The 25,422-nt window shown below is 37.8% G+C and overlaps 2 protein-coding genes and 1 long non-coding RNA gene across 4 annotated transcripts; 1 reads left to right on the forward strand and 2 right to left on the reverse strand.

Annotated features, from left to right (window-relative positions):
- The first annotated feature begins 5,621 nt into the window (after window positions 1-5,621).
- LOC113030017 (uncharacterized) lies at window positions 5,622-9,482 on the forward strand. 2 transcript variants are annotated; one of them, XM_026181044.1, is made up of 12 exons: window positions 5,622-6,006; window positions 6,270-6,371; window positions 6,536-6,768; window positions 6,882-7,060; window positions 7,184-7,277; window positions 7,384-7,728; window positions 7,848-7,965; window positions 8,050-8,141; window positions 8,269-8,383; window positions 8,466-8,732; window positions 8,875-9,051; window positions 9,135-9,482. In XM_026181044.1, exons 1-12 carry the CDS (start codon window positions 5,937-5,939, stop codon window positions 9,326-9,328), a joined length of 1,986 nt encoding a protein of 661 aa, XP_026036829.1. In that variant the 5' UTR covers window positions 5,622-5,936; the 3' UTR covers window positions 9,329-9,482. The 2 variants fall into 2 exon arrangements, with proteins under 2 accessions (XP_026036829.1, XP_026036830.1); XM_026181045.1 differs by lacking the exon at window positions 5,622-6,006 and having other exon boundaries at window positions 6,350-6,371; window positions 6,536-6,566; window positions 6,668-6,768.
- A 2,485-nt stretch (window positions 9,483-11,967) lies between these two features.
- LOC113031234 (uncharacterized) lies at window positions 11,968-19,026 on the reverse strand. Its single transcript, XM_026183249.1, has 7 exons — window positions 18,406-19,026; window positions 17,304-17,775; window positions 16,438-16,606; window positions 14,998-15,492; window positions 14,359-14,426; window positions 13,541-13,584; window positions 11,968-12,623 (listed from the first exon to the last, which is right to left on the reverse strand). Exons 2-7 carry the CDS (start codon window positions 17,502-17,504, stop codon window positions 12,518-12,520), a joined length of 1,083 nt encoding a protein of 360 aa, XP_026039034.1. The 5' UTR covers window positions 17,505-17,775; window positions 18,406-19,026; the 3' UTR covers window positions 11,968-12,517.
- Window positions 19,027-22,458: 3,432 nt separating this feature from the next.
- Window positions 22,459-25,133, reverse strand: LOC113031115 (uncharacterized). Its single transcript, XR_003273686.1, has 2 exons — window positions 24,500-25,133; window positions 22,459-23,057 (listed from the first exon to the last, which is right to left on the reverse strand). It is a non-coding gene; the product is annotated as an uncharacterized LOC113031115 (long non-coding RNA).
- Between the last annotated feature and the right edge of the window lie 289 nt (window positions 25,134-25,422).

A 25,422-nucleotide genomic window follows, 5' to 3' on the forward strand; every position in this document is an offset into this window, starting at 1 on the left:
TCCTCAGTTAAGTATGGCTGCATTTAAAAGAATGGACCTATTAATGAGCTCACTGAGCTCTGTGGTGTTTTTATTTGAAGGACCTTTTTCATCGTACACATGGAACATGTAATCCTCCTTCAAGCATCTTTCCACCTCAATTAACAATCTCTTCCAAAAGGATGCTCTGCTCCTCCAAGCACAAGTCAGAGTGACACTGAGAGTACAACACCCACAATGAACAGGGTCACACTGCACCACACTGAGTAGGCAAAGGCAGTACTTACAGTGGGGAGCCTACGTTTTGAGGAGCACCAACCTATATGGCAAATTACTTTTCATTTAAAAATTTCTGAAACACTACAATAGGTAAAAGAGAATGTGATTCAACAGTACGTCTACAGTTGTGCAAGAGCATGACTTAATCCTTATAATCATGAATGTGAAGAAGAGAGCTTTTTTTTTCCTTTTGTTGATTAGTAAATTGCTGCTTCAGGATCGGTCTGTAACACAAGCTAGTACTCCTCAGATGTTTTTTTCTTTCTTTGGTCAGTTGCTTTCAACTTTTTAAACTTTGCTTTGCTTCCCTTTAATGCATTTATACTTCTCATGTTTCCCTGTTAAAAAAAAGAAGGAATAATTATAAGCATTTATCCTTTGAGTGTGTGATTTTTTCACAACATATTATACATATACAGCATATAGTTTTCGACATATTCCACATACTCTGAATAAATAAACATCCTCTTTGAAACAGTGGCTACAGTTAAATGAGACATCGTGGCTCAAGAGTTGGGAGTTCGCCTTGTAATCGGAAGATTGCTGGTTCGAGTCTCGGCTTGGACAGTCTCGATTGTTGTGTCCTTGGGCAAGACACTTCACCCGTTGCCTACTGGTGGTGGTCAGAGGGCCCGGTGGCGCCAGTGTCCGGCAGCCTCGCCTCTGTCAGTGCGCCCCAGGGTGGCTGTGGCTACAATGTAGCTTGCCATCACCAGTGTGTGAATGGGTGGATGACTGGATATGTAAAGCGCTTTGGGGTCCTTAGGGACTAGAAAAGCGCTATACAAATACAGGCCATTTACCATTACCACCAGTGTTGGTCAAGTTACTTGAAAAAGTAATCAGTAACTAATTACTGATTACTTCCCCAAAAAAGTAATCCCCTTACTTTACTGATTACTTATTTTCAAAAGTAATTAATTACCTAGTTACTTAGTTACTTTTTAAAAACACGATTTACAACCTGAAGAGGTGATAAAGCGATAGATCTTTCAGCCCAATTCTACTTTTTCTACATAATCCATCATACAAAATGTAATCAAATGGAAAAGTCTCTTTTTTTTAAACTTGTTTTAATCTTTTAACTTTATGCATCAAGCAAAAATGTAATTATATGCAACAACATTCTCTGACTTGAATAAATTATTTTTTGTGTTTACACTCACTCTTTCAAATAGATGCAAGTAAAACACAGCAGAAAATAAATAAAGTCAAAGACTCAGTGGTCCTGTTGCTCTATTTTCACCTGTAAAGCAGGACTGCGGTAGGCGGAGGTTTACCCTGGTGCAGGTGTGCCGCGGTCAGTTGAAGAATCCGCGAGTTTCTCTATGAGTTTCCCATTACGTCGTTGCGCACTCTGTGCTTGCTTGGAAGTTTAGGGGTTTTTTTCGCTGTAAAAAGAAGTTTTCTTCCCACGCACGATGGACGCTAATGTTTTTGTCACTGTTTATGGAATCAAACTCAGAGTAAGGTCAGTACTTCCACGCTTTAAACGCTGCACGCTCATACTCTCTCCCACAATCGATATGTGATCCATTGTTGATCTGCACACAGCTGTTGTCACTAACGGCGCACTCGCTTACGTCACTGTCGTCACTGTCGTCACTGTCGTGAGACATTCTCGTAAAAAAAATCACGGTTTTAGTAACGCAGCAACGCAGCGTTCCTACGGGAAAGTAACGGTAATCTAATTACCATTTTTGCAATAGTAATCCCTTACTTTACTCGTTACTTGAAAAAAGTAATCAGATTACAGTTACAAGTAACGCGTTACTGCCCATCTCTGATTACCACAGAATTTTATTTAGCAAAAATATCAACTGAGGCAATATTATTCTTTGGCCTAATGCATATGTCTGCCTTTAGCAGCAAGTACTCTGAATTTACTGAGGGCAGACTGTTTTCCAAGAAAGAAAGAAAGACAGACAAACAGAATAGACAGACATTTTCCAGACTACAAATGCCAGAGACAAACTGTGACTGGCTGAGTAAGTTCTATTCCTTTGCGCTCAACCTGAAACTTCTATCAGTTCATCTTGAGAGACATGCAGGGGTGTACTAGAAATTTCAAATGATCTGGTATCATTAATTATTTAATCAAGAATAGACTATAAAATATCAACTTTAAGTTCCTTGAAAGGATAAAGACTTTGCATGTTCGAACAAGTGAAAGATTTCGCACTTTGTTGCTTGCAGGGACAATGTGAGGATAGATGTTTATCAAGGGAAAGGAGTCAGATAAGAGAAGGCATAAAAATACCTTCCACGGAGTAGTTTCATTTCGATTATTTAGGCAACATTCAGTTTAAGTTATTGTGAAAGAACTTGTTGAAAGGTAACTTGGTGCCATGGAATAAAACACATACTGTATATTCATAATACATATAATTATGTAGACAGACAGTCTCTCTTCAGACTTGTGATTTTTAGAGCTTTAAAAATAAATGTGTGTCCTGTTTGAAGAGACCTAATAGGAACAAACAAGCCTTTTTCATGAGAAAGGGGATTTCTTTATATGGTTGAAAAGTGGTTATATTGATCACATTAATACTGTAGTTCCCAATCCCATCCCAGTTAAAATGTGGATATTTAAGCTGAAACAGAAGCAGGCCATGTGTTAAGTTTCATCTCTTTTTGTTTTACCTAGGACAGTCTCTGCATGGAAGCTGTTGTATGCTACATGGATTGCATCTCTCTAACCAACACGTTCTCACTCCCAACTCGTCAAACGTGTGACGCATGGTCAGGCCCCCTCTGCTGCACATATGGACGCGCAGGGTACCCCTCTCGCGTCGGGAATTGACGAGAAGGGTCCTCCGATTGAAGAGATGTTGTCGGTATATTTAGACATTTTCCAAATCACATTGTAACGACCTATACTGAACACAATAAATTATATAATGCAGGCAACTATCTGAGAGAAAATTACTGCAGATAAAACTAATTACAGGCTGTTATTTGTGTATCGGTTCTTGCATTGACGGAGTGAGCGATGTATGCTGGGTAATGGCACAGCTAGCGATTGGGTGAATTTATTGCACCGGTTTTATAAACTGTTCTACAATCCTTTTGATATTTGGAAATCTGCCGATCATTCTGCTACAGCTGTAAGATATCTTCTCCAACTCCTCTGAATACATGCAGTCATTTTACCGTCTGCTTTGGCTAATCACGCTCTTACGTATTAAATTAAATTAAATGCCTAATAAAAAAGCTGTTCTTTTTTAGTAGGCAAAAACATTTTCGGCAAAAAAGCAGTATGCAAAAACATTTTCGGTGCTGTTAAGGAATTCACAGCGACTCACTTGTTTATTTTTGAGAAAGTTTATTTTTTTATCATATCAGATGAGCGGCAGTGACGTCAACGTACTCGATCGTACCACAGGTAAGTGCGAATCTGAATCTGTAGATTTTTTAAAATTATTTTTCTTATTTAAAACCAAAAAGAAAAACCCGAAACAGTGAGCTCACAAAGCTGCTTTTAGCAGTTCCATGGGTTAAGATTAGCAATGTCGTGGAACAGCGAATGACTTAACATTTAATAGCATATATGTTACCACACCACATGTGCTGTAAGTTAGCTAAATTCATTTCTGTTAGCCAATCAAGTTAAGCTTATCATATATCATCATCCAGGGTACAGTGATAGAGAATTGTGTGCTGACGTTTGCTGTTGTTGCCACTTTGTAAAGTTTGAGGGTTCTAATAAGGGTCAGTGTTGCCAGATTGGGTTGATGCTGAAATTGAAGATAGACGTTATCTATCAATCTAGCTCTCTCTTTATGGCTCTCTCTCTCATTCTGGCTCTCTCTCTCTCTCTCTCTCTCTCTCTCTCTCTCTCTCTCTCGATTTTAAACGTAATAACAGCATTACATAATCATTAAATAGCAGACCGATCATCTATGCTGCAAATGAAATACAAATGGACACTAAACAGGGTTTATCTAAATCGTTACAATAGTGTTTAATGTATATATTTATTTATAAGGTGCTTCTGAATTCTGAATACTTTTTTTTTTCTAAACAGGTTCTTCATCAATCAGCCTATTATTGATTGATTCCGATTCCTTCCTACATCTGCTTTTTGAAGAACTCCTAAAGGCACTTTTAAGAGCCGCGTCAGTCTGTTTGTATCTGTTCTTACTGCTGTCCTTATTGGTCTGTCTCTCTGTTTCTGCCTCGCTCTGTTGGTCTCTGTCTTGTTTGATTATTCTGTTTGTGTGTGTGTGTGTGTGTGTGTGTGTGTGCGTGCGTGCGTGCGTGCGTGCGTGCGTGCGTGCGTGCTTGTTTGTTTGTTTGTTTGTTTGTTTGTTTGTTTCTGTGTTTGTTTGTTTGTTTGTTTGTTTGTTTGTTTGTTCATCTTTCTGCCATGAGTGACTCCGAAATTCAAGATCCTTTAAGGATCCTAGATAATCTGACTGATCAGCAGGAACAAATTGATGAGCTCCAACACCTCGATGACATGCTTGGTGAGCTGAAGCAAGAGGTAGCTCCTGTACCTGTGAAGCCACCTGAACTAACAGTAAAATGGAAAAAAAGAGACAAAGATGGAAACCAACTCTATGCGAGGCCAAGATCAATCCGGAGTCAATTACATAAGGGTCAGTACTCTTTCATACAAGATAATTTGAAGATATAGATTGTATGGACACAAAACCATAAATTTAACGTATTAATTAATTTAAATATTTGTAAAGACAAACAGGAAAGTAATTTGTTTGTTTTGACACAAAAGGACATTAAATAAACCACAGACTTATCTCTTAAAACTGAATGATCCCCCCCTAGCAAGTATGGCATTCATTACGTTATGTTAGTCCAGTAACAAAATGTGGCTGACAGTTACCTCCTCACAAGGATTTTGGTAAAAGATATTGGTACTTGGCAGCACAGTGGCACATCCAAAAATGTCCTGATTTCAATTCCACTATCAGACCAGGGTCTTTGCGTGTAGAGTTTGCGTGTTCTTCCCTTGTTTCTCTGCTCGCAGGTTACCTGGTTTACTCCCACAGTCCTGAGATGTGGAGTTTGGCTAATTGGTGATTCTAAATTGTTTCTGTGTTATAAATGTGGATTTGATTTGTGTTTTTGATATACTGTTGATGTTTTATACAGCTGCCCACAGTCAGAAGACCAATTCTACCACTAATAACAGTCACTGTGAGGTGGCATTTGCCCCAGAGACTGTTGGTATGTACTCCACTGTGTCTTCACTAGATCAAAGCAGTATGTTCATGTGTTTGCAGCAATTGCTAGCATATTTATAGCCATCAAGCTTTACTCTCATAGCTACTCTGTCCATTACACTTTTATAATTTAATCAATTTTAATAGAAAGTTTTTTTGTTTTTTTTAACAGAGCGCTTTCTACAAGAACTCCAGAGCTCACTGAATGATTCTTCAGACGATCACCATGAAGCACCACCACCAAAAGCTCCTCTTTTGGCTTCCTTGAACTGGAGCACAAGAAAAACTCTTTTTTCCGAGAGTTGGAGGGCCAAAAGACCCCATCTGGTGAATACCAGGGCAGCTCAAGAAAGTGTGTCGGAACATATATGCCAACAATGTGGGAGCAATCCAGCTGTGCTTCGTTGTCGTGACTGTCTACCACGCCCCCTTTTTTGTGATAAATGTGATGTTATCACGCACACCAGATATGTCCTTCACAATAGACGTGCCATGACAGCCGGATTCTTCCAGCCATTGCCTCCAACAACTTACATTGTAAATAAGACCCTTTGCCATGATGGTAAGTTCTGTGACTAAACTTATTATGTTTACTGTTTATACATTTCCCTTACGCTCTCTCTCTCTATCTCATTTTTTAAAAAAGTTGATGCTTCCTCAGCTCTCAACTACACTGTTAGCTTTGAGCTGTTAAGTTGTTTTTTTTTATTGTTTCAAGTAAGGCTCAGTTGGTCCTACCATATCTTAGTCACATTTCAACGTTTTACTTCATAGTTAATAAACTTATTTAAATCATATGTTACGCATACATGTTGACTTCTTTAGCACGACTTGTACCTGTGGAGAGCCCAGTCACAATCTGCGGCTGTCCACCAGAGTGTTTGAGGGTCAGACCAGGAAAGGTTGTTGCTGTGGTCACAATGAATGGTAAGAAGAACTTCATTTTGTCCTGACTGACAACCATCTGTAAATAATTCACCTAAAACTAAACCCTCACAAGCATTGTTGCAGTATATTCTGAGACAAAAAGAAGACCTAACCCAAAGATAATAAAATTTTACTCTGGAGTCATGAGTTTTTCACTTTTCTAGGCCGTTACAATCTCAGCATGCCAGAGCTGAGGTGTGAGACATGTGAAGCTTCTTGGACTGCTGGAGTAGATGACCTAAATCTAAGTGATTACTGGCCCGCTACCCTTCACTTTTCTACTTTGTACGCAACAGATGTCTTCTTCACATTTGAAGAAATGAAGATGGCATCACCCGGACTCTCCTGCAAAGCATTTTTAAAAATGCTTGATCAACGAACTCTCCACTTTGGCCGTGTGAGCATTTTAGTTTATGCATCCTTTACAGTATGGTTCTTCTGTGTTATTCAGGATTTAAAAGTCACTTGTAGCGTAGTTGTTTTCTGTTTATGTCTTTCATTTTAAACCAGACGGGAAAGATCTCTGCAGATGGCTTTCAGAAAAGTTTCTTTGAGTGGGAAGCTGTGCGATATGAATTAGACAAGATTTTAAAGGAGGATCCCTTCACATGTCATGCATGTGCCCCAGACATGCTTGCAATTTCAGTGGATGGAAACCGCAAGCATTACCGTTTCAAGAATGCAGCCAGGTACAGCAAAATATGTGTAATACCAACGTTTGTTTCAGACAATGTGACTATAAGGTGCACCAATTAACTTTGGACTTACTTTGTATGACACCATAAAGTATACTGTATTGCTATTTTGTTCAGATCTGAGGAACTGGGCATCTTTGAAGACGCCTTCATAGCAAAGGATGAAGATGTGGGAAGATTTGTGGACTACATACACAGCACATCCAGACATGTAAGATTGAACGCTCTAATTACATAGACATAATTATGTTAACCTTTAACACTCCGTTGAAGAGATTGTGAAAAGACATTGTCACCAGCTATTTAATGCATTTTAGGTCTCCGGACGAGGTGTTTGTGGAGGGGAGTGGTCAGCAGCCAGAGAGACCTCACATAGATCCAGCAGCAAGGTGGATGAGGAGGGACTGGAGCTTGCAGTGTGTAGGCATGGAGTGCTGCTCCGTGCTCTAAATATGTACAGGGGTGAAATTTTTGCTTATCCCTTGTACCTGCAACAAAAGCTGGCCAATAGACATATCACTTTTTTTTGTATGGATGTTACCTGCAAGTATTGGCCATATCTTGAAAGAGTAACAAAAAGCTGTCCAGAACTCCAGCACCTTCTTAGCATGAAGCCATTTCTTTCAGTCTTTCATGCTAAAGCCCACGATTTCAAATGTGAGGTATGAAATTCTGACTTTAATGACTTTATCTGAACAATTGCACATCAACATTTTGTGTAATTTTTATTTTATCTGTGTGTGTGTATGTGCATCTGTGTGTGTGTGTGTTTTTTTTCCAGGTGAAATGGAGTGGAGCATATCAAGATGGGGCTGGTTTGACTCTAGGGGAGGAGGTAGAGCAATGTAATGCCTTTTTGTCAAGGATTGCAGTTACCACAAAACATATGTCCAAAGCAGGTGAGAAGGCAAATCCTGCACTAGTTAGATTTTAAGTGTGTAATTATGATGAAAGTGGTAACACTACGTTTTCGGTGTTTGCAGGACGGAGTGACATGCTAACTCTTATGGCCATGCGCTGGAATCAACAAAAGCTAGACCAGTTGGCCACCTCTCTGACCCATCGATATCAGAAGGTAATGATATTGTTACTTTATTTTTAGATGATTACTCCTCTGTGTTCTTATTATTTGGAGTAAACATGTGTTTAGTGTTTTTTGTTTGTTTGTTTGTTTGTTTTTTAATCTCAAATTGACAATGTAGGCCACAAAAGCTCTTCTAACCCAGCTTCAGAACCTGGAGTCCTTAAAAGTCCAATTAGCAGTGACTGACAGTCAACTGGATGAGTGGGTCAGTGATGTAAAGGATTGGGCAGAAGGTGAGCAAAAACTGATTCAAAAATGTGATGCAATTGTACAATGATTTTATGTAAGTGTAGCTGTGTTATTTCTTCTAAGCAGCAACAACAAGCACAAGTGATATTGATCCCTTGGTGAGCAGAATCGAAGTGCTCGTAGCGAGCATAAAGAGACGATCCCAGCGTCTGTACAAAGACACCGATGGAAATAAAGCACGTGCCAAGATTCGTCGCAAGATCAGAGAAGAGAAAGGAATCTTGACTTCTGCTGTGGAAAAATACAACAGAATGTTTCCAGACAAAGAAACTCTGTGCTTGGAAGAAATTCTGTCTGGTGACACAAGCTGGCCGTGGCAGCGGGCACACAGCGGTAGTTGTACATATATGTTGTCTACTTTCAGCATATCTGACATATAATGAAACCCTAAGCTTCAGGTGTTGACCTAAAATCATTTATGACTTCAGACATTCTTTGTGAATTGATTTATAACTTTGTTATAAATGCATTTCAGACTCTGTCAGCCTTACAACAAAGAGAAGGGCATTTGATATCATCATGGCAATAAGAAGACTTGAGGAGGAAAAGAAGATTCTTGTTACAGAGATGGACCATCACTGGAAATCTCTTTCAAAATATGATGATATCCTGAAAGAGCTGTCCGGCCTGTTTTCCAGTGAGATATTTAAAAGTATGTATTTAAGTAATGCATACAAAACACTGACTGTTTCTTAAGGCATTAAAGCAGACTAAATTATATGTTCTATTTTTAAGGTTCGCATTGTGGCCTAAGTGAGGAGGGTTTGAGAGGTCTACAGAGCATCATCCTCAGAAAACGACAGAATGTGAAACAAAACAAGCTGCACGCAAGACAGTGTTACATGCAAGTTTTGTCAGGAGCAAAGAACATTAACCTTGATCATACTTCCGACGATGACTTTTACAGTGACTCTGAATTTTCTGATTAAAGCCGGTAATAAATATCTGTAATATATCAGTTTGTCCTCAAAGTTATATCAACTTCCTACCTTGCAGGTTTAATGCTGGGGGCCCCAATTTTTTAAAGTTGGCCATAGAACAGTCATTGACAGTGCATTCCCAAGACTTCATCACATCAATGCATATAGTTTTTTACAAAGAAAGCTGGCACATTTTTATTTAATGTCATTCGTAGAGCTAAAAACTACCCTGTTACACTGTTTTTAAACATGCATTTTGGTAATACATAATAGTACACTGTTATGTATCAGAGGGAGATTTTGTACTTTTTACATTTTTGTCATGTTAAGTTACTGTAATATATTTTTGGCTCACAGAATTTACAAGACATATTGAAATGTGATTGATAGAACTTTGTAAGCAAATTTCAAGTATGCTTGTCACAGGTGAGAGTTTTCATTCTTGAGTATTTTGATGTACATGTTAAGGATATTTTCATGGTATTTATCATTCGTATCAACAGTATCAATAATGTTTGAGTGCATTACTAGTACTTGTGCTTATTTTTAAAATAATAATACTACAGTACAGTAGTCAGTTCAGCTGATTCTGTCACAACAACCCTGATCCACAAATTAACTTTTGGATATATAACTTTTTTTGTTTAGTTCCAGTTGTACAGCGATGTGCTCAACCATATTTTTTTTTAAATTTAGAGTATTAATTGATCCAGTGGTTACTAAGCCTACAGTGTCTTGGGGTGGACCAACATCATTGTCATTTTACCCCCACCAAATTTCATTAAGTTGTCTGTATCACTGTAGTTTATTTGTTTTTATATTAACAATGACCACAATCAAATAAAGTTGAAAAATAACTGTCAGTTTGATGTTTTCATGCAGTTTCAATGGATCATTTTGTCACCACAGTTAAAATTTAGCAACATTTATATTTCCATGACAAAGACATAAAACACATTTCTGTTTAATATAGTTATGACTGTAGACTTGATATGTAAAAACTGAAAATGACTGCCAATCATGTAAGTCATTTGTGAAAAAGAACTTAGAAATCTATTTCACAAACAAAAACAATTTCTTATTATGCAACCCTTTCAATACTATAGCCCACACCAGATCAAATTTAGGTATTTGTGACACATACAGCACATACATTTATTCCACAAAAGGAATAGATGGATGGCCACTATGGAGAAAGGCAGTCCTGAAACTTCATCAGGAGGACAAATCGTTGTGTGCATCAACTTCACAGTGTCTTTTGGTCTTTTATCAAAAGATATTTTCCATTTTTTAGTTTCTTTTAAAGTTCTTGGTTAGGTTTAGGGATTAAAGACCAAATCCAGATTATAATATAAAAATATTGTGACACATCATCAGTAGTGGGCCTTGGATTCATTGGGTGTTTTGGCCCTTACCAGTAGACACCCTCATAAATGGAGGCCCTGCCAGGGTTGATCAGGCCCCGGGGTGTGTCACTGGTTGATGTGAAATTGTCATTTCTCTTCTACTTTTTCCTATTTAGTTTTCTACAATTTATTTTCTTCTATCACTTCACTGCAAAACGATAAGTACTATTTAGGTCTTTAGTGCTTAAAGAGCCTCACTTCTTAAAGAGATAGAAAAGGTGAAAGAGAAAAGAGATAACATAGGAGAGAGGAGAGCCGGAACTGGGGCATGTGATCTGGCATCCCATACCTCCGCGCCCAGATCGGGCTGTACCCTCTACATCTCCACTGCCTCCCACAAACAGGAAAAAGAGCTGAGGGTAGAAGCAAAACGTTTTTTTCATTCCTGCCTTATGTTTCACTACCATGAGGTTAACTGCACAGCCCCAGGAGCCCTGAAACAGCTGTATCAGTCAACAAGGCTTCAGGTCTATCACAGTACAAATTGTAGTGTCATGTTTTCTACCCTTTTGATGCCCCCTGCTTAGGTAGCTCCACCACAGTTTGATCAATTCTGGGCATGTGTGTTGCGGATAGCTGACTGCCCAAGTGATCTCAGCCCTCTTTAACCACAGCCAGTGATTGGCCCACTCAGCAGTGTTAGCTAATTTTCTTATAACCTGCAGCAGCACCTGTCCTCTGGCTCCAATCTCTTTAAGCAGTTTTGCTATTGTACTGGCCCCTAACCATAAATAGTAGTTCAGGTCGTATCTCTCTACAGAAACAGCTTAATTCTCTTTCTCCTATGACGGCCAATATTTGTTAGTAATCTTCTAAAGCCAAAAATGACATAGTCCCAATATACAGGGTTAAGTGCTGTTAGAGCTCAGAGGGTTGACTTAAACCTCTAATAATAAATGTAGTTAAAAGACTCAAAAGAATGTTGTCAGTGGTAATGGGACAAAGCCACATTCAATGTTGATTTTAATTTGAAAATATGTGTACATAATCTAACATGCTTATTATTTGTGGGGACATCACACTTGAAATGATTACTGGAAGTGCAATTTGACATTTTCTGTGTTCTATGTATACATTATATGTGCAAAGCAGAAAAAATAATATTTGCATAGAGAATGAAGTTATATAACAGTGTAGGTGGATCAAGGCCAAGTCAATGTTGAGCATCTAAGAAAATTATGAAAGTTGATACTGCTAGTAATGGAAACTTTCAGTCTCAACATCAAACAGTACTACAAGTTCTCACATCTCAATAGACCTTTGATTTTTTATTTTACTTTTCATTGACAGTACTCAGTACAATTTCACCAGCCTTCATACTTTAAACTAAACAGAACACCTGTTTACAATAACAACTTCATATGAGAAACAAAGGGAAACAGACTGATGGGTTTTATGGATTGAGTTGCTAGCTGCTGGTCATATTCACCATAACAATTATAACAGCCTACACTCACTTTTTAAAGAATGTAGCAAATATAAATGCTGTACAAAAACATTCAAGTTAAGAACACAGAACTACTATTGTAGTTAACAACATAATATAAAGTCTTTTTTTACGTAACACAATGCATTTTAACAAGTATAAATATTTGTCTAACATTTCTAAACAATCAAACTGCTGAAAATGAACATATCCAGTCTGTGAACAGAGAAGATCAACGTGACATCTGGATGTATGGACCTTTGGTTCCATATATTTCTGAAAGTGTTCCTTGTAGACAGTACACAACTTCATTTTTCAGACATTATATCTTACTTGTTTGTAACATGGAAAAAAAACATCACAACATCATAAAAAGACTTCTTCAGTGGCTGAAGGTGGTGGCACATCTGGCATGGCAAAGTGGTGTTGAAATTCACTGGCTGGCTCCCACGTGTCATCCCAGATTTTCCCACTGGAAAATATAATTATTGAAAGAAACAACACCAAAAACATTAATATCATGTTGGGGATTACTTCGTGCTTTTTATGTTTAACACCAGAGGTGGAACATGATAAAGACATTTCCTTAAGTACTGTACTAAAATGCAAATTGTCATTTTTATGGATATTTTCAACTTCTGCTACACTATTTGTAATTTAGATGGATTACAAACAAAACACTACTGTACAGTTACACTCGACACATATGAAAGACTTAGTTATGGTTTTTCAGTTGAACAGTTCATAATATCCTTTCTGTGAAGTGAAAATAAAAATTGTTCAAATGTGATAATTAGTTTCTTTTGGATTATTATGAAGGCTGTTGTTTACTCTTTAATTTGTAGAGATTCATTGCTGTCACACAATTGTAATGCTAGCAATACAGTATGCAAAACAACTGAAAGCTTTCACAGTGTGATATTAGTACTTCTTTGGAAAGTTCAGAATCTGAATACTCCCTCCACTGCTTAGGCGATTTATCCTTTGGCACACATAAATCTGTGTAAGACATGGACAAATTCTCTCCACTTTGTCAAAATCCTGATAGCTTTTATATATTTCTTACAATTAATGTGAGTGCTCTTATGGCCCCAGCACAGTCCAGCTGGAATTATTCCCAGTACTTTTGCATCTAAGTGAGACACTACGTGTGTTTTCTGAACAGTTTCAAATATATTTCTTATTAAATTTGTTATTTTATGATTCGACAAAGATGGCAAAAAACTTTGCAATAATCCTTAATTGATTAAATAATTGAGATAGGATAAGAAAAAAAGCGAGAAGTAAGACGTGACAAAACACCTGGTTTTCCATTTTCATTTGTGCTCCAAAAAGGTAATAGATGGAAACAGAACATTCTCAGAGAATGAAATATCAAGAGCTTCTTACCAAACAGAGCAAGGCAACCAACGCACTTTTACTTCTGTGTTCCCCTAGACAGAAGGAATCAGAGAGGCAATCGTTAAATAACATGGTTAATGGATAGGTGTCTTCATAAAGCTTGTGTGTATTCCAGTGTGCACACCTGAGACACACACAGACCCATGTAAACACACTTTGATAGATGTGTAGGTATGTGTATGTAAGGCATTTCTGTTTATAAAAAAAAAAATAATAGGATTTTGAAAAGCATGTATCCAATTGTGGCATTCACAAAAAATTATTTTGATCACAGGTTTAGTTAACTGCGTCTATCTGTTTTTGACTCTGGCTATGTTCTTTTCTTCGGAAAGTTTGACGTACTTGATACATCATACACTGACATAATCAATATCATCCCATTATGAATTATCTACTATTTATAGTGAGACAGGGCTGATCAGCATATATCAGGATCTATAAATTGTGCTTTCTATGATCCTGATTCAACAAGAACAACTGAGGATATAGGCTTACACAGAAAAAAATATGATCCTTCCTCATATACAGTCATTTCTATGTTAGCCATGTAGGTTTTTGTAGCAAGATGTAGCAGTATTCAATGTCTGTGATTAATTTTGCAGAATTGTTTAAGAACAAACACATGAAATACAATACAATCTTTTAATGTAATTCCATTAATCATTTCCCTTCACTAATCTCAAAAGTACATTTGAATTTACCCATGTAGCACAGTTCATGGCTGTAGTGCATGGATGAAAACAACTTGAGATAGGCTTACTGTAAAAAGTCTACTGAAAAGCAAATTAAAACATTTTAAGTATTACCTCATTTATCCTGCTCTCAGTGACTTCTTCAAACTGGAACACCTTCTGCCTACTACATCTTCGACAGCCTAAGAAATGAAAGTTTACATTTAAAAAAAAACATAAGACTCTGTATACACAAGAAATCAAATATGAGTTTTCACTCAACAAGTGAAAATCTGTAATATCCTCCTGATTGCCATACTCCATTTGTCCTCTGGGGTCAAAAAGTGAACCCACCTCAGTTGAGTTTTTTTTTTAAAGTACATACCATAAATTGTGAATCAATTCTGTGTAAAAACTTAGTTTCACTTAGGACCAACAAATTAACAAAAAAATTCACCCTTCATTTTGCAATTGAGTGCCACCAGACCTTGTTTATATAAATGCATACACTATTTGTTGAGAGAAACTAAAATGTTCTCTCAGTGCGTTTTAGTTTTCTCAATCCAATCAAGTTGAATTACAAAGTCCTCTTAACTAAAGTAAGGGATTGACCATATTTAATTATAGTCTTTTTATAGTGTACACCAAAATGCAGCTAAATAACTAGTGAATAATACTTTGCAATGGTTTGTTAGTTCTCTAGGACAAGATATGTATCATTTTTGGGTAAGAAACTTAAAAATCTCAAGACATAACATGCAAAGCAATACTTACTCTTTCTCTTCTTATTTTCATGTTGGCCACCCTCACTTAAGGACTGGGAGATCGCGTGGCTAGCAGGTGGATGAAGAGACTGCAGAGATGGCTGGTCTGCGGGTTTAAAAGGTGGTGGAGAGGTGGGAGAGGTTGTTTGTGAGGTGCTTCTGTCTCTCTTCTTTTTTTGGAAAGACTGGGAGCATGGAACAGAAGAAGGAGATAAAGGAACAAGATTGAGAACAAAAACAGTCTCTGTCTGCTCGTCTGACAGGCTCTTTGGGTGCTCCTCGAGGAGCCTAGAAGATTGATGTTCCTGGGTGGTCATCTCAGGCTGCTCCTTGGCGAGGCTCTCTGCTTGCTTGTTGATCAGGGTCTCTGCCTGTTCTTCACTGGGGATCTCTGCGTGCTCTTTGATGTGGGTCTGTTTGTCGGCACAATGCTCCTTGGTGGCATTCTTGGACTGCACAAGCTGCTGTTCTGTGGGGGTATTGGGGTGCACTGGTGTGGAGGTTCCTATAAAACACATTTACTTTCATAAAAATATTTTTCAAAAAAGGCCTTATATTTAGCAGGAACTACACTTTGGCTACGTTCACACTGCAGGCGAAAGTGCAGCAAATCCGATTTTTTTGACCCTCTGCGACCCATATCCGATCATGGTCTGACAGTGTGAACGGCACAAATCCGATATTTTCAAATACTATTTGGTTCACGTTCGTATGTGTTACTGAATCCGATACATAGCTGATATTTTAGAAAGCGACTGATGTTTGAACGGTCCTGTCACATTAAATCGATCTTCCACGTCACTGACACAAGACAGACGCCAATTATCAGCGCCAGAGAAGCACCACAGAAGACATCATGAACGCTTCCTGGCCATCCAGCTAAACTGTTGGGAAGACAACGTTGGAGAAACGTGAACATTTTATTTGCAGATTCTGACAGAAATCTGAAACTACCCTTTGAAGCACCGCTCCTCTCTAAAACAGCAATAAGGATCATTATTAGGCCATATGTAAATAACAAAATAACTTAAAGCAAAATTGGGAAACATACAGTCTCAAACAAGTCTTTATAATAAGGTCCATCAGTCAAAAAATACTGTTTGGTCTGGGTATAAACAGAGCGCAATGTGTGTGACGTCTTCTTTTGCGCATGCGGCCGCTTTGGGCGTTCACACTAGAGCGCGTTTGCTGTCACATTTTATTTGTAGTGTGAACAAGCAGACAAAAAAATCTGAATTGAGCATTAAGACCTGCAGTGTGAACGAAGCCTTTGATAACATATCCTTCAATGGTTATTTAATGACCTTAAAATATACTTACACAATTTGCTTAAAGATTAATGAAGTATTCTGATTGTGAAAGCAAGTTGAGACGACTTGTTGTGAAAAGTTGCTATATAAATTAGCATTAATTAACTGGACTGAAAGTATACAACAGACTTCACTCTTACCCTTAGACAGTATAAATTCATAAGCCCTCTGCATCTTCTCCAGGAAATTTCTTGTAGTAGAAGTGGGGTCCAAATGGGTAATAACATCTGCTACCCACTTATGTGAATTCGTGTCTTTTTTGCCAATAAATAAAATGGGCTTGTAGCCTATAGACTCAAGTTTCTGCACCTGAAATTAATAAAAAAAAATAGTTGGCACAAATTAGTCAAACACAGCCTGTTGTTAAATGGTAAACGACATGACTCTTATATAGCGTTTTCCTACTCTCGTGGAGCACTAAAAGTGCTTTATACAACATGCAATATTAACCCATATTCACACCAGCTTCTTAGAAGTTTCCATTTAAGCATTCACACACAGCGATCGTGGCTCAAGAGTTGGCAGTTCGTTTTGTAATCGGAAGGTTGCCGGTTCGAGCCCCGGCTTGGACAGTCTTGGTCGTTGTGTACTTGGGCAAGACACTTCATCCGTTGCCTACTGGTGGTGGTCAGAGGGCCCGGTGGCGCCAGTGTCTGGCAGCCTCGCCTCTGTCAGTGCGCCCCAGGGTGGCTGTGGCTACAATGTAGCTTGCCATCACCAGTGGGTGGATGAGTGGATGAATGAATGTAGTGTAAAGTGCTTTGGGTTCCTTAGGGACTAAGTAAAGCGCTATACAAATACAGGCCATTTACACATTCATACTGATATGAATACATACAGCCACCACTGATGTATTACAGTTAAAGTAATTGTTTGTCTTTAGCAAAATGTAGATAAAATATTGTTGCATGTTCTCAAAAGCACATATGATGAGCTGTGTTAATGTGCCAGCAACATCTTATAACAACTTAATGATAATATATGAAACAAAATTTTTTTTACTTACTGCAATACGGGCAGAATCAATTATCCGGCAAACATTTCTGTTTTTCAAGACAACTTCTGCCCACTGGCTATCCAATGATTCTGCTTTTTCTTTTAGCTTCTTTTTGCTGGACAGACTTCCGAAGCAGACATAGCAGGTTCTTCTGCTTGCCTGATTGGGAGTCTGGCAAAATGTACAGGGCCTGAATTTGGGGCGTGTCATGTTGAAACAAAGAATAATTACAGACAGAAAAGGCAGCAGACAGACAAAAGGCAAATTATAGGTTAACAAACACACTGACAACAAGAAAAAAGCTGAAGAGTTAAAGAGACAGAAATGCGGATAGAAACAGAGAGACAGACCAATAAGGACAGCAGTAAGAACAGATACAAACAGACTGACGTGGCTCTTAAAAGTGCCTTTAGGAGTTCTTCAAAAAGCAGATGTAGGAAGGAATCGGAATCAATCAATAATAGGCTGATTGATGAAGAACCTGTTTAGAAAAAAAAAAGTATTCAGAATTCAGAAGCACCTTATAAATAAATATATACATTAAACACTATTGTAACGATTTAGATAAACCCTGTTTAGTGTCCATTTGTATTTCATTTGCAGCATAGATGATCGGTCTGCTATTTAATGATTATGTAATGCTGTTATTACGTTTAAAATCGAGAGAGAGAGAGAGAGAGAGAGAGAGAGAGCCAGAATGAGAGAGAGAGCCATAAAGAGAGAGCTAGATTGATAGATAACGTCTATCTTCAATTTCAGCATCAACCCAATCTGGCAACACTGACCCTTATTAGAACCCTCAAACTTTACAAAGTGGCAACAACAGCAAACGTCAGCACACAATTCTCTATCACTGTACCCTGGATGATGATATATGATAAGCTTAACTTGATTGGCTAACAGAAATGAATTTAGCTAACTTACAGCACATGTGGTGTGGTAACATATATGCTATTAAATGTTAAGTCATTCGCTGTTCCACGACATTGCTAATCTTAACCCATGGAACTGCTAAAAGCAGCTTTGTGAGCTCACTGTTTCGGGTTTTTCTTTTTGGTTTTAAATAAGAAAAATAATTTTAAAAAATCTACAGATTCAGATTCGCACTTACCTGTGGTACGATCGAGTACGTTGACGTCACTGCCGCTCATCTGATATGATAAAAAAAATAAACTTTCTCAAAAATAAACAAGTGAGTCGCTGTGAATTCCTTAACAGCACCGAAAATGTTTTTGCATACTGCTTTTTTGCCGAAAATGTTTTTGCCTACTAAAAAAGAACAACGATCGAGTACGTTGACGTCACTGCCGCTCATCTGATATGATAAAAAAAATAAACTTTCTCAAAAATAAACAAGTGAGTCGCTGTGAATTCCTTAACAGCACCGAAAATGTTTTTGCATACTGCTTTTTTGCCGAAAATGTTTTTGCCTACTAAAAAAGAACAGCTTTTTTATTAGGCATTTAATTTAATTTAATACGTAAGAGCGTGATTAGCCAAAGCAGACGGTAAAATGACTGCATGTATTCAGAGGAGTTGGAGAAGATATCTTACAGCTGTAGCAGAATGATCGGCAGATTTCCAAATATCAAAAGGATTGTAGAACAGTTTATAAAACCGGTGCAATAAATTCACCCAATCGCTAGCTGTGCCATTACCCAGCATACATCGCTCACTCCGTCAATGCAAGAACCGATACACAAATAACAGCCTGTAATTATTTTTATCTGCAGTAATTTTCTCTCAGATAGTTGCCTGCATTATATAATTTATTGTGTTCAGTATAGGTCGTTACAATGTGATTTGGAAAATGTCTAAATATACCGACAACATCTCTTCAATCGGAGGACCCTTCTCGTCAATTCCCGACGCGAGAGGGGTACCCTGCGCGTCCATATGTGCAGCAGAGGGGGCCTGACCATGCGTCACACGTTTGACGAGTTGGGAGTGAGAACGTGTTGCTCTAACACAAACTTTTAGCTTTATAATATCACCAAGGTATGACAAGTGTCTTTGTATTATTTAAATGTATTTTTATTCTACATCAAATAATAACAAAAATGTATTTTAGAAGAATGGTTTGACTTGGGTTTAGGGTTGGTCTCAAAGACTACACCCAGCCTAAATACATGCGGGTAACAGGCTTCAGTTAGGAGCCGTTTCTTACCTGCACACATTTTATGTTGACTACCTGAAGGATACTTACCAAGTGAGCTCATCCACCAGTATGTCAAGGTAACTGCTGACACACACACACACACACACACACACACACACACACACACACACACACACACACACACACACACACACACACCAGTTTTATATTGTTTATCATTATCAAATTTATCACAATAACATTTATTAATACTCCTTTTAAAACTCCACAAATTATGTAATGTCATTTTCAGTCTTTTTGCACACACAAAAGAAAAAACAAACTTAAACTACTTTGCAAGAAATCAGAGAAGCTGGTTTGTGCTTGAGATATCATATATGATACAGTTCTTTGTGTAAGAAGTCAGTTAAGTCCATTGTTTTTCTTAACCCTTGTATGGTGTTCGGGTCTGTGAGACCCGTGTTCAGTTTTTTTCAAAAGAAAAATTAAACAATTAATTATTTTTTCACGTGTAAATGTGTTGTGTCTTTCTATGGAACTCCAAAGTGTTCAAAATTAAATAAATAAATAGGTCAAGATGAAATAAATAACTATGTGAATAAATAAGACACAGATATGTAATGTGAGAATGATATTGTGAAATAATGGAACACATTTTGAAAACAATGCTCATTATTGTGAAACATATTACATTCTGCTATATAAATTTTCTTATTATTGTGAAATATTATTTCATGGTCATTATTTTTCACAATAACAGAGATTATTCCTGAGGCATTTTATTTATTTCCAGCCGTTTATATTCCAAAATGACCTTTTTTCAAAGTCAGTCTTTATTTCAAAATCCCGTTTTTCCCGATGGTCTATTTATTTCATAATGCGACTTTTCAGCAGAATGACTTTGTCTGTCAATCAAGAAAGACAGGGCGGAGCCAGTTGTGTGATTGGTTGCTCCTTTACTCAGACGTAAGTAATAGCACATGAATTGTCGATTTAGGTTTAATGGTGCAATGCGTCTCCTATGCAGCTGGCGGCAGTATGCAGCTCAAAATAAACTTAAGGCACCGACAAATGCAAAACACTGGGCGCGAATAACGTTACAGGTGTATCAATTCTTGTGAAGGGCATGGCTGCAGGAAACAAGTCCGTTTCTGAGTTACTCAGAGAACTTGCTAACCGCTTAGATTGAACGTCTTCACCTCAGTCTGCGTATTGCAGCAGTGTACTGGAGATGAAGTGGTCCCTGGTCCAAGTTCTCATCACAACCGCACAGGGTTAACGTCAGCAAATGCTAACGCTATCACAGCTAGCTCCACTCCACGAAACGCTGTTCAGGGTAAGTAACGATATGTTATTATTGCTTGGTTAGTCTGTCTGTCTGGCAAAAATGAGCTTTTTAATCAGTTTAGTCACAGATTTTTTTTAATACTGTTTTTTATCATAGCAAAGAATTCTATAAATTAGGTAAGAGAAAATAATTGTCTTCTGGGTTAATGTCTGTATTACTATTTACATTGTTGTAGGTAATAGTTATTCATGACTGTTTTAAAGTGGCTTATCTTCTGTGCTAATATGGAAGACAAGTAATCTATGTGAAAGAAAAGAAAGCAATTTTAGTTCAACGTAGTGATTTTGTAAGTGGGTATAATTTGAAAATGCTTTTACTAGTACAGTGGATGTTCTTTAAATATTTAACATTTAAAGTGTTTGTCACTTTACAGACTCCAACTTCAGTTTTGGTTTGGTCTCACCGTTGTAGGTCATAACACAAACAAGTCGTCAAGTCAAGCAGCTGAGGAAAGGGCTTAAGGAAACCATGGTATGGCCGCTTCTGACAGAAAGATCAGACATCATTCCTCCTTTCTTACCAAGGGAATCAGAGACTGCTCCCTGTTGTGAGGTAAGGTCAGGTCACATCTTTTAACATCTGAATAGTAAAGCTATTTGGTTAATTTATGAAGGATGAACATTAATTGTTGACACAAAACACCAATATACTGTTTTGTATGCGTGGGTTAGTTGAACAGCTGGGTTACATTTAATAAAAATACACCTAATGTTGCTGATGCTCTTAAGACTACAAGATAAGTAAAGCTATAAAATGACTGTGGCCTGCCACAGAAGATGAAGATGAGGAAGAAGAGGAATGCTCTCGAGGATAAATGCAGAGTGGCAGGTTACCTTCGGTCCTTCATTGAAAATGGTAAGTCTGCTGCGATAGGTATTTTGCCATTGGTTTTCTCTGATTATACTTTGGTAAATTACATACAGTCCAGTGATCTTGGGTCATTAACAAAGTACACTATAGTAGAGCTGGGCGATATGAGATTTTTTCATATCACAATATTTATTTTTATTTATTTTTTTATAAAAAGGACAAGAGCGGTGAGGTCTATCGCAATAGTTTAATTTTTCTATTGAGAAAAAGTTATTTCGCAATACATATCGTTATCGTTCTATCGCCCAGCTCTACGCTATAGTATAATTTTGTTTTGTTATTTGCTCCATGCAATACATAAGAGTGGTGGCATTATCAGTTGCACTAGAATTGTATGTAGACTACTTTTAGCTTTGTTAACATAAAAATATCTATAAAAGCTACAACAGCAATTTGAGTGGGGCAAAAATGTCTGGTGCCCTGTATGTAAGTGGTCATCTTTATGGTATTTCTCCATAAAAGATTCAAAATAATGAATATAGGATGTCATTATAGTTTAAAACAATCTTCTGTTGCAGCATCTTGTGCACAACAAAAAGCCCTCATCAAGTTTTGGACAGGATGGGAAGTCTTGCCGAGAAATGACTGTGGAAGTGGTCAACAGCAATCTTCCAAAGTCTTCCACCGGTTTTGAAGTACTACGTCTTCCTGCACACTACTGTACCTATGAGTCATTTCTAATGGACATTCAGGTGTGTCTCAACTCTACTGACTCAGGTTTTGGTCTGGTTTACGATTGATTCCATAACCACATGGTAAAATTAGACCATTTCTTCTTTCTTGCATCACATTACTGTACTCGGTGTTCAAAGAAACGGACAATCTAGTGAGTTCTAGTTCTTTTTAATACACTTGACAGTGAAAAATACAGAGTACAGGTGTGCATTTATGGCTTTTTTAATATAAACTGATGAAGAGTTCAGATATCAAAATCAGTTGTTCACTGTACATTATAAATTACACAATATGTTTTGTTTATACTCGCTACTGATACAAAAAAAATTTCTAGAAAAAATTATTTGAATTAAGATGTTACACTACTCTACTGTGTTCATTGTATTAAATCTGCTCAGAGTTGACATGTACTGTATATCCAACCAAGAAATGAATATCATTAAAGTGACAGCTGTATAAAACAAATCCTGTTTTATAGCCACTCACTGTTTTGTTGAAAATGAAATTGGTTATGCTGTTTTGAGTCAGTATTAGCTACAAAGCTGTAGAAATTTAAAAAAAAAAAATCCTCCTGACATAGAAACTGATTAAATGTAATAATGTCTTTCTACAAGTGATTTTGAAGTATTGGTAGCACAGCAGGGTCTTGTTCATTCAGTGCATCTGGGAGCTGAATCTCAGGAATGGTGATCTCATTTGATGGGCAGCGATTATGTTGTCCTGTCCAGTCCACACCATAATCCTCATCAACCTGAAAGAGCATGCACATGTTTTAAATCTAAACTGAAGAGGTGTTTCCTGCAGCTGTTCCTAGATGGACTTATTGAGTCTGCCAGGGCCTATGTGAGTTGCTTAGGCATTGGCTACCAACTAATTATTCATTCACCCATTCTAGGTCAGGATTGGTTCTCTTCAGGTATAACAAATTTAACTTTGTTTAAAGTATTGCCATCTATACCTGACAGGTGGGATAAAAGAGAATGGCTTGGGAGGCGCACAGCAAATCTCAAAGTTTTCCAATTAATGCTGAAAGAACCAAGGATGTAAATGTATTCTTGTTTTAGCTTTACCGAAGACACCAGAGAAAGTATATCTATAATGCTGCTGAAATAGACAAAACCATTTCAATAAACTCGCTATTTAACATCAACCTTGTTATGCATTATCAGAGAACAATCAACTGCAAACAGCAATGAAACATTCAACTATGTACTATTTAAAGCACTAATGACCCTGCTGTCTAACAAGATGTGATAAGTAAGTAGACTGTGGAAAGCTGGTGGGTCTACTCTCTGTGTAAAAGGTTCCTACAGGTAGTGATGTGTCCTGTGTGTCGAAGCTTCGAATCGTGCGTCGGGTAATCGCGGGGGCGTTTTTCTGAAGCGCGTATCGAGGCTTGCTTTGATTACGTATGCAGTGACGTTCGAGGCCTCGCGGGCAGTCCGTACCACGTGACTGATTCAGGGACTGGTTCATCGGTTCGCGCCAGATTCGAAATAACATGGGCAGGAAAACAGCTGATTCCCCATCACACTGTGTTGTGGAATTGGATTACGTACGTGCTACATAGTTACTTGTGCATTTCTTCTTCGATGGAACCAGCAAGGAAGAGATGGTTTTTTTTTTTTTTATTTTGTCTCTCCTAATAAAGTATGCACACAGTAATAAATATCACAAATGATAAACACCAAAATATAAATAAACAACACTACACATCCTATAATCTGATTTCTGTCTTTTAGTTTATTAAAAAGTGAAGCACCAAACACTAGTTTGTGTCATTATCCAGATGTACATAAGGTTTACACATCATTATAATCAAAGAGCCCGCTTCACTAGAATTGTCCACTTGATGGCGCAGTAGAGCAAATGAATCATCACAATGCTTCGAACCATGAGTCGACCAATTGGATGGAAAGCTTCAGTTCATCATGAGGCTTCATCTCACCATCACTACCTACAGGCTCCACTGCCCCCAGTCTCCGAGTTAACACACTAACAGCTAACACTGCTAAACGTGTCTCAACGCCGAGATGGCGCCGATAGCTTTAGCCGTAGCTGCCCCACTTAGTTTAGACAGTAACAAAAAAAGTAAGCGATAATAATTCATTGTCAAACGTCATAATTAAGGTCAACACCTAAACAATGCTGTGTACAGAATCACACAGGTGCTCAATTACAGCATAAACTTACCTTAGACCATCCTCCGTCATTTTCCTCCTAATTGTGCTCGGAGACACAGAAAATGTATCGGCAATTACCCCGACGGTTATCCCGGACAGCACTAAAGTCCTGAGTGCTGCACTGGGATTTCTAGACGTGGACGGCCAACATTTGAAGACTGTTCTTCCTCGGCGTATTCCAAACGAACACGGTGCTGAATTGATCTTAAACCTTTGACAATGCTGTCATCGATGCGAACATCTTGAAGAGCAATTATCATCCCAAGCATTTCAGAAACATCTAAACGACTCAAAACAGTATCTACAGGTAAATGATCCCTCTCTATCTGATTTGCTTAAATGAGCAGAACTGGCTGAAGTTCACACCACTCCGCCATCCTCCGTGACTTTTGACCTAGCACGCTGTTGCTAGCTGCAGTAGCCGTCCGCGGAGCCGGTATCCAGGAAAACTAGTCGATGGTAAACGATAAGCCAATAGGTGCAAAGGTCCAGCCCACTTACATTGATTGACAGACAAAGTCATTCTGCTGAAAAGTCGCATTATGAAATGAATAGACCATCGGGAAAAACGGGATTTTGAAATAAAGACTGACTTTGAAAAAAGGTCATTTTGGACTAAAAACGGCTGGAAATAAATAAAATGCCTCAGGAATAATCTCTGTTATTGTGAAAAATAATGACCATGAAATAATATTTCACAATAATAAGTAAATTTATATAGCAGAATGCAATATATTTCACAATAATGAGCATTTTTTTCTAAATGTGTTCCATTATTTCACAATATCATTCTCACATTACATATCTGTGTCTTATTTATTCACATAGTTATTTATTTCATCTTGACCTATTTATTTATTTAATTTTGAACACTTTGGAGTTCCATATCTTTCCACTCACTCCACTTGATTATAACTGATTTATTTATAACAT

Source organism: Astatotilapia calliptera, chromosome 10 (genome assembly GCF_900246225.1).
Source record: "Astatotilapia calliptera chromosome 10, fAstCal1.2, whole genome shotgun sequence".
NCBI classification, from domain to species: Eukaryota; Metazoa; Chordata; class Actinopteri; order Cichliformes; family Cichlidae; genus Astatotilapia; species Astatotilapia calliptera.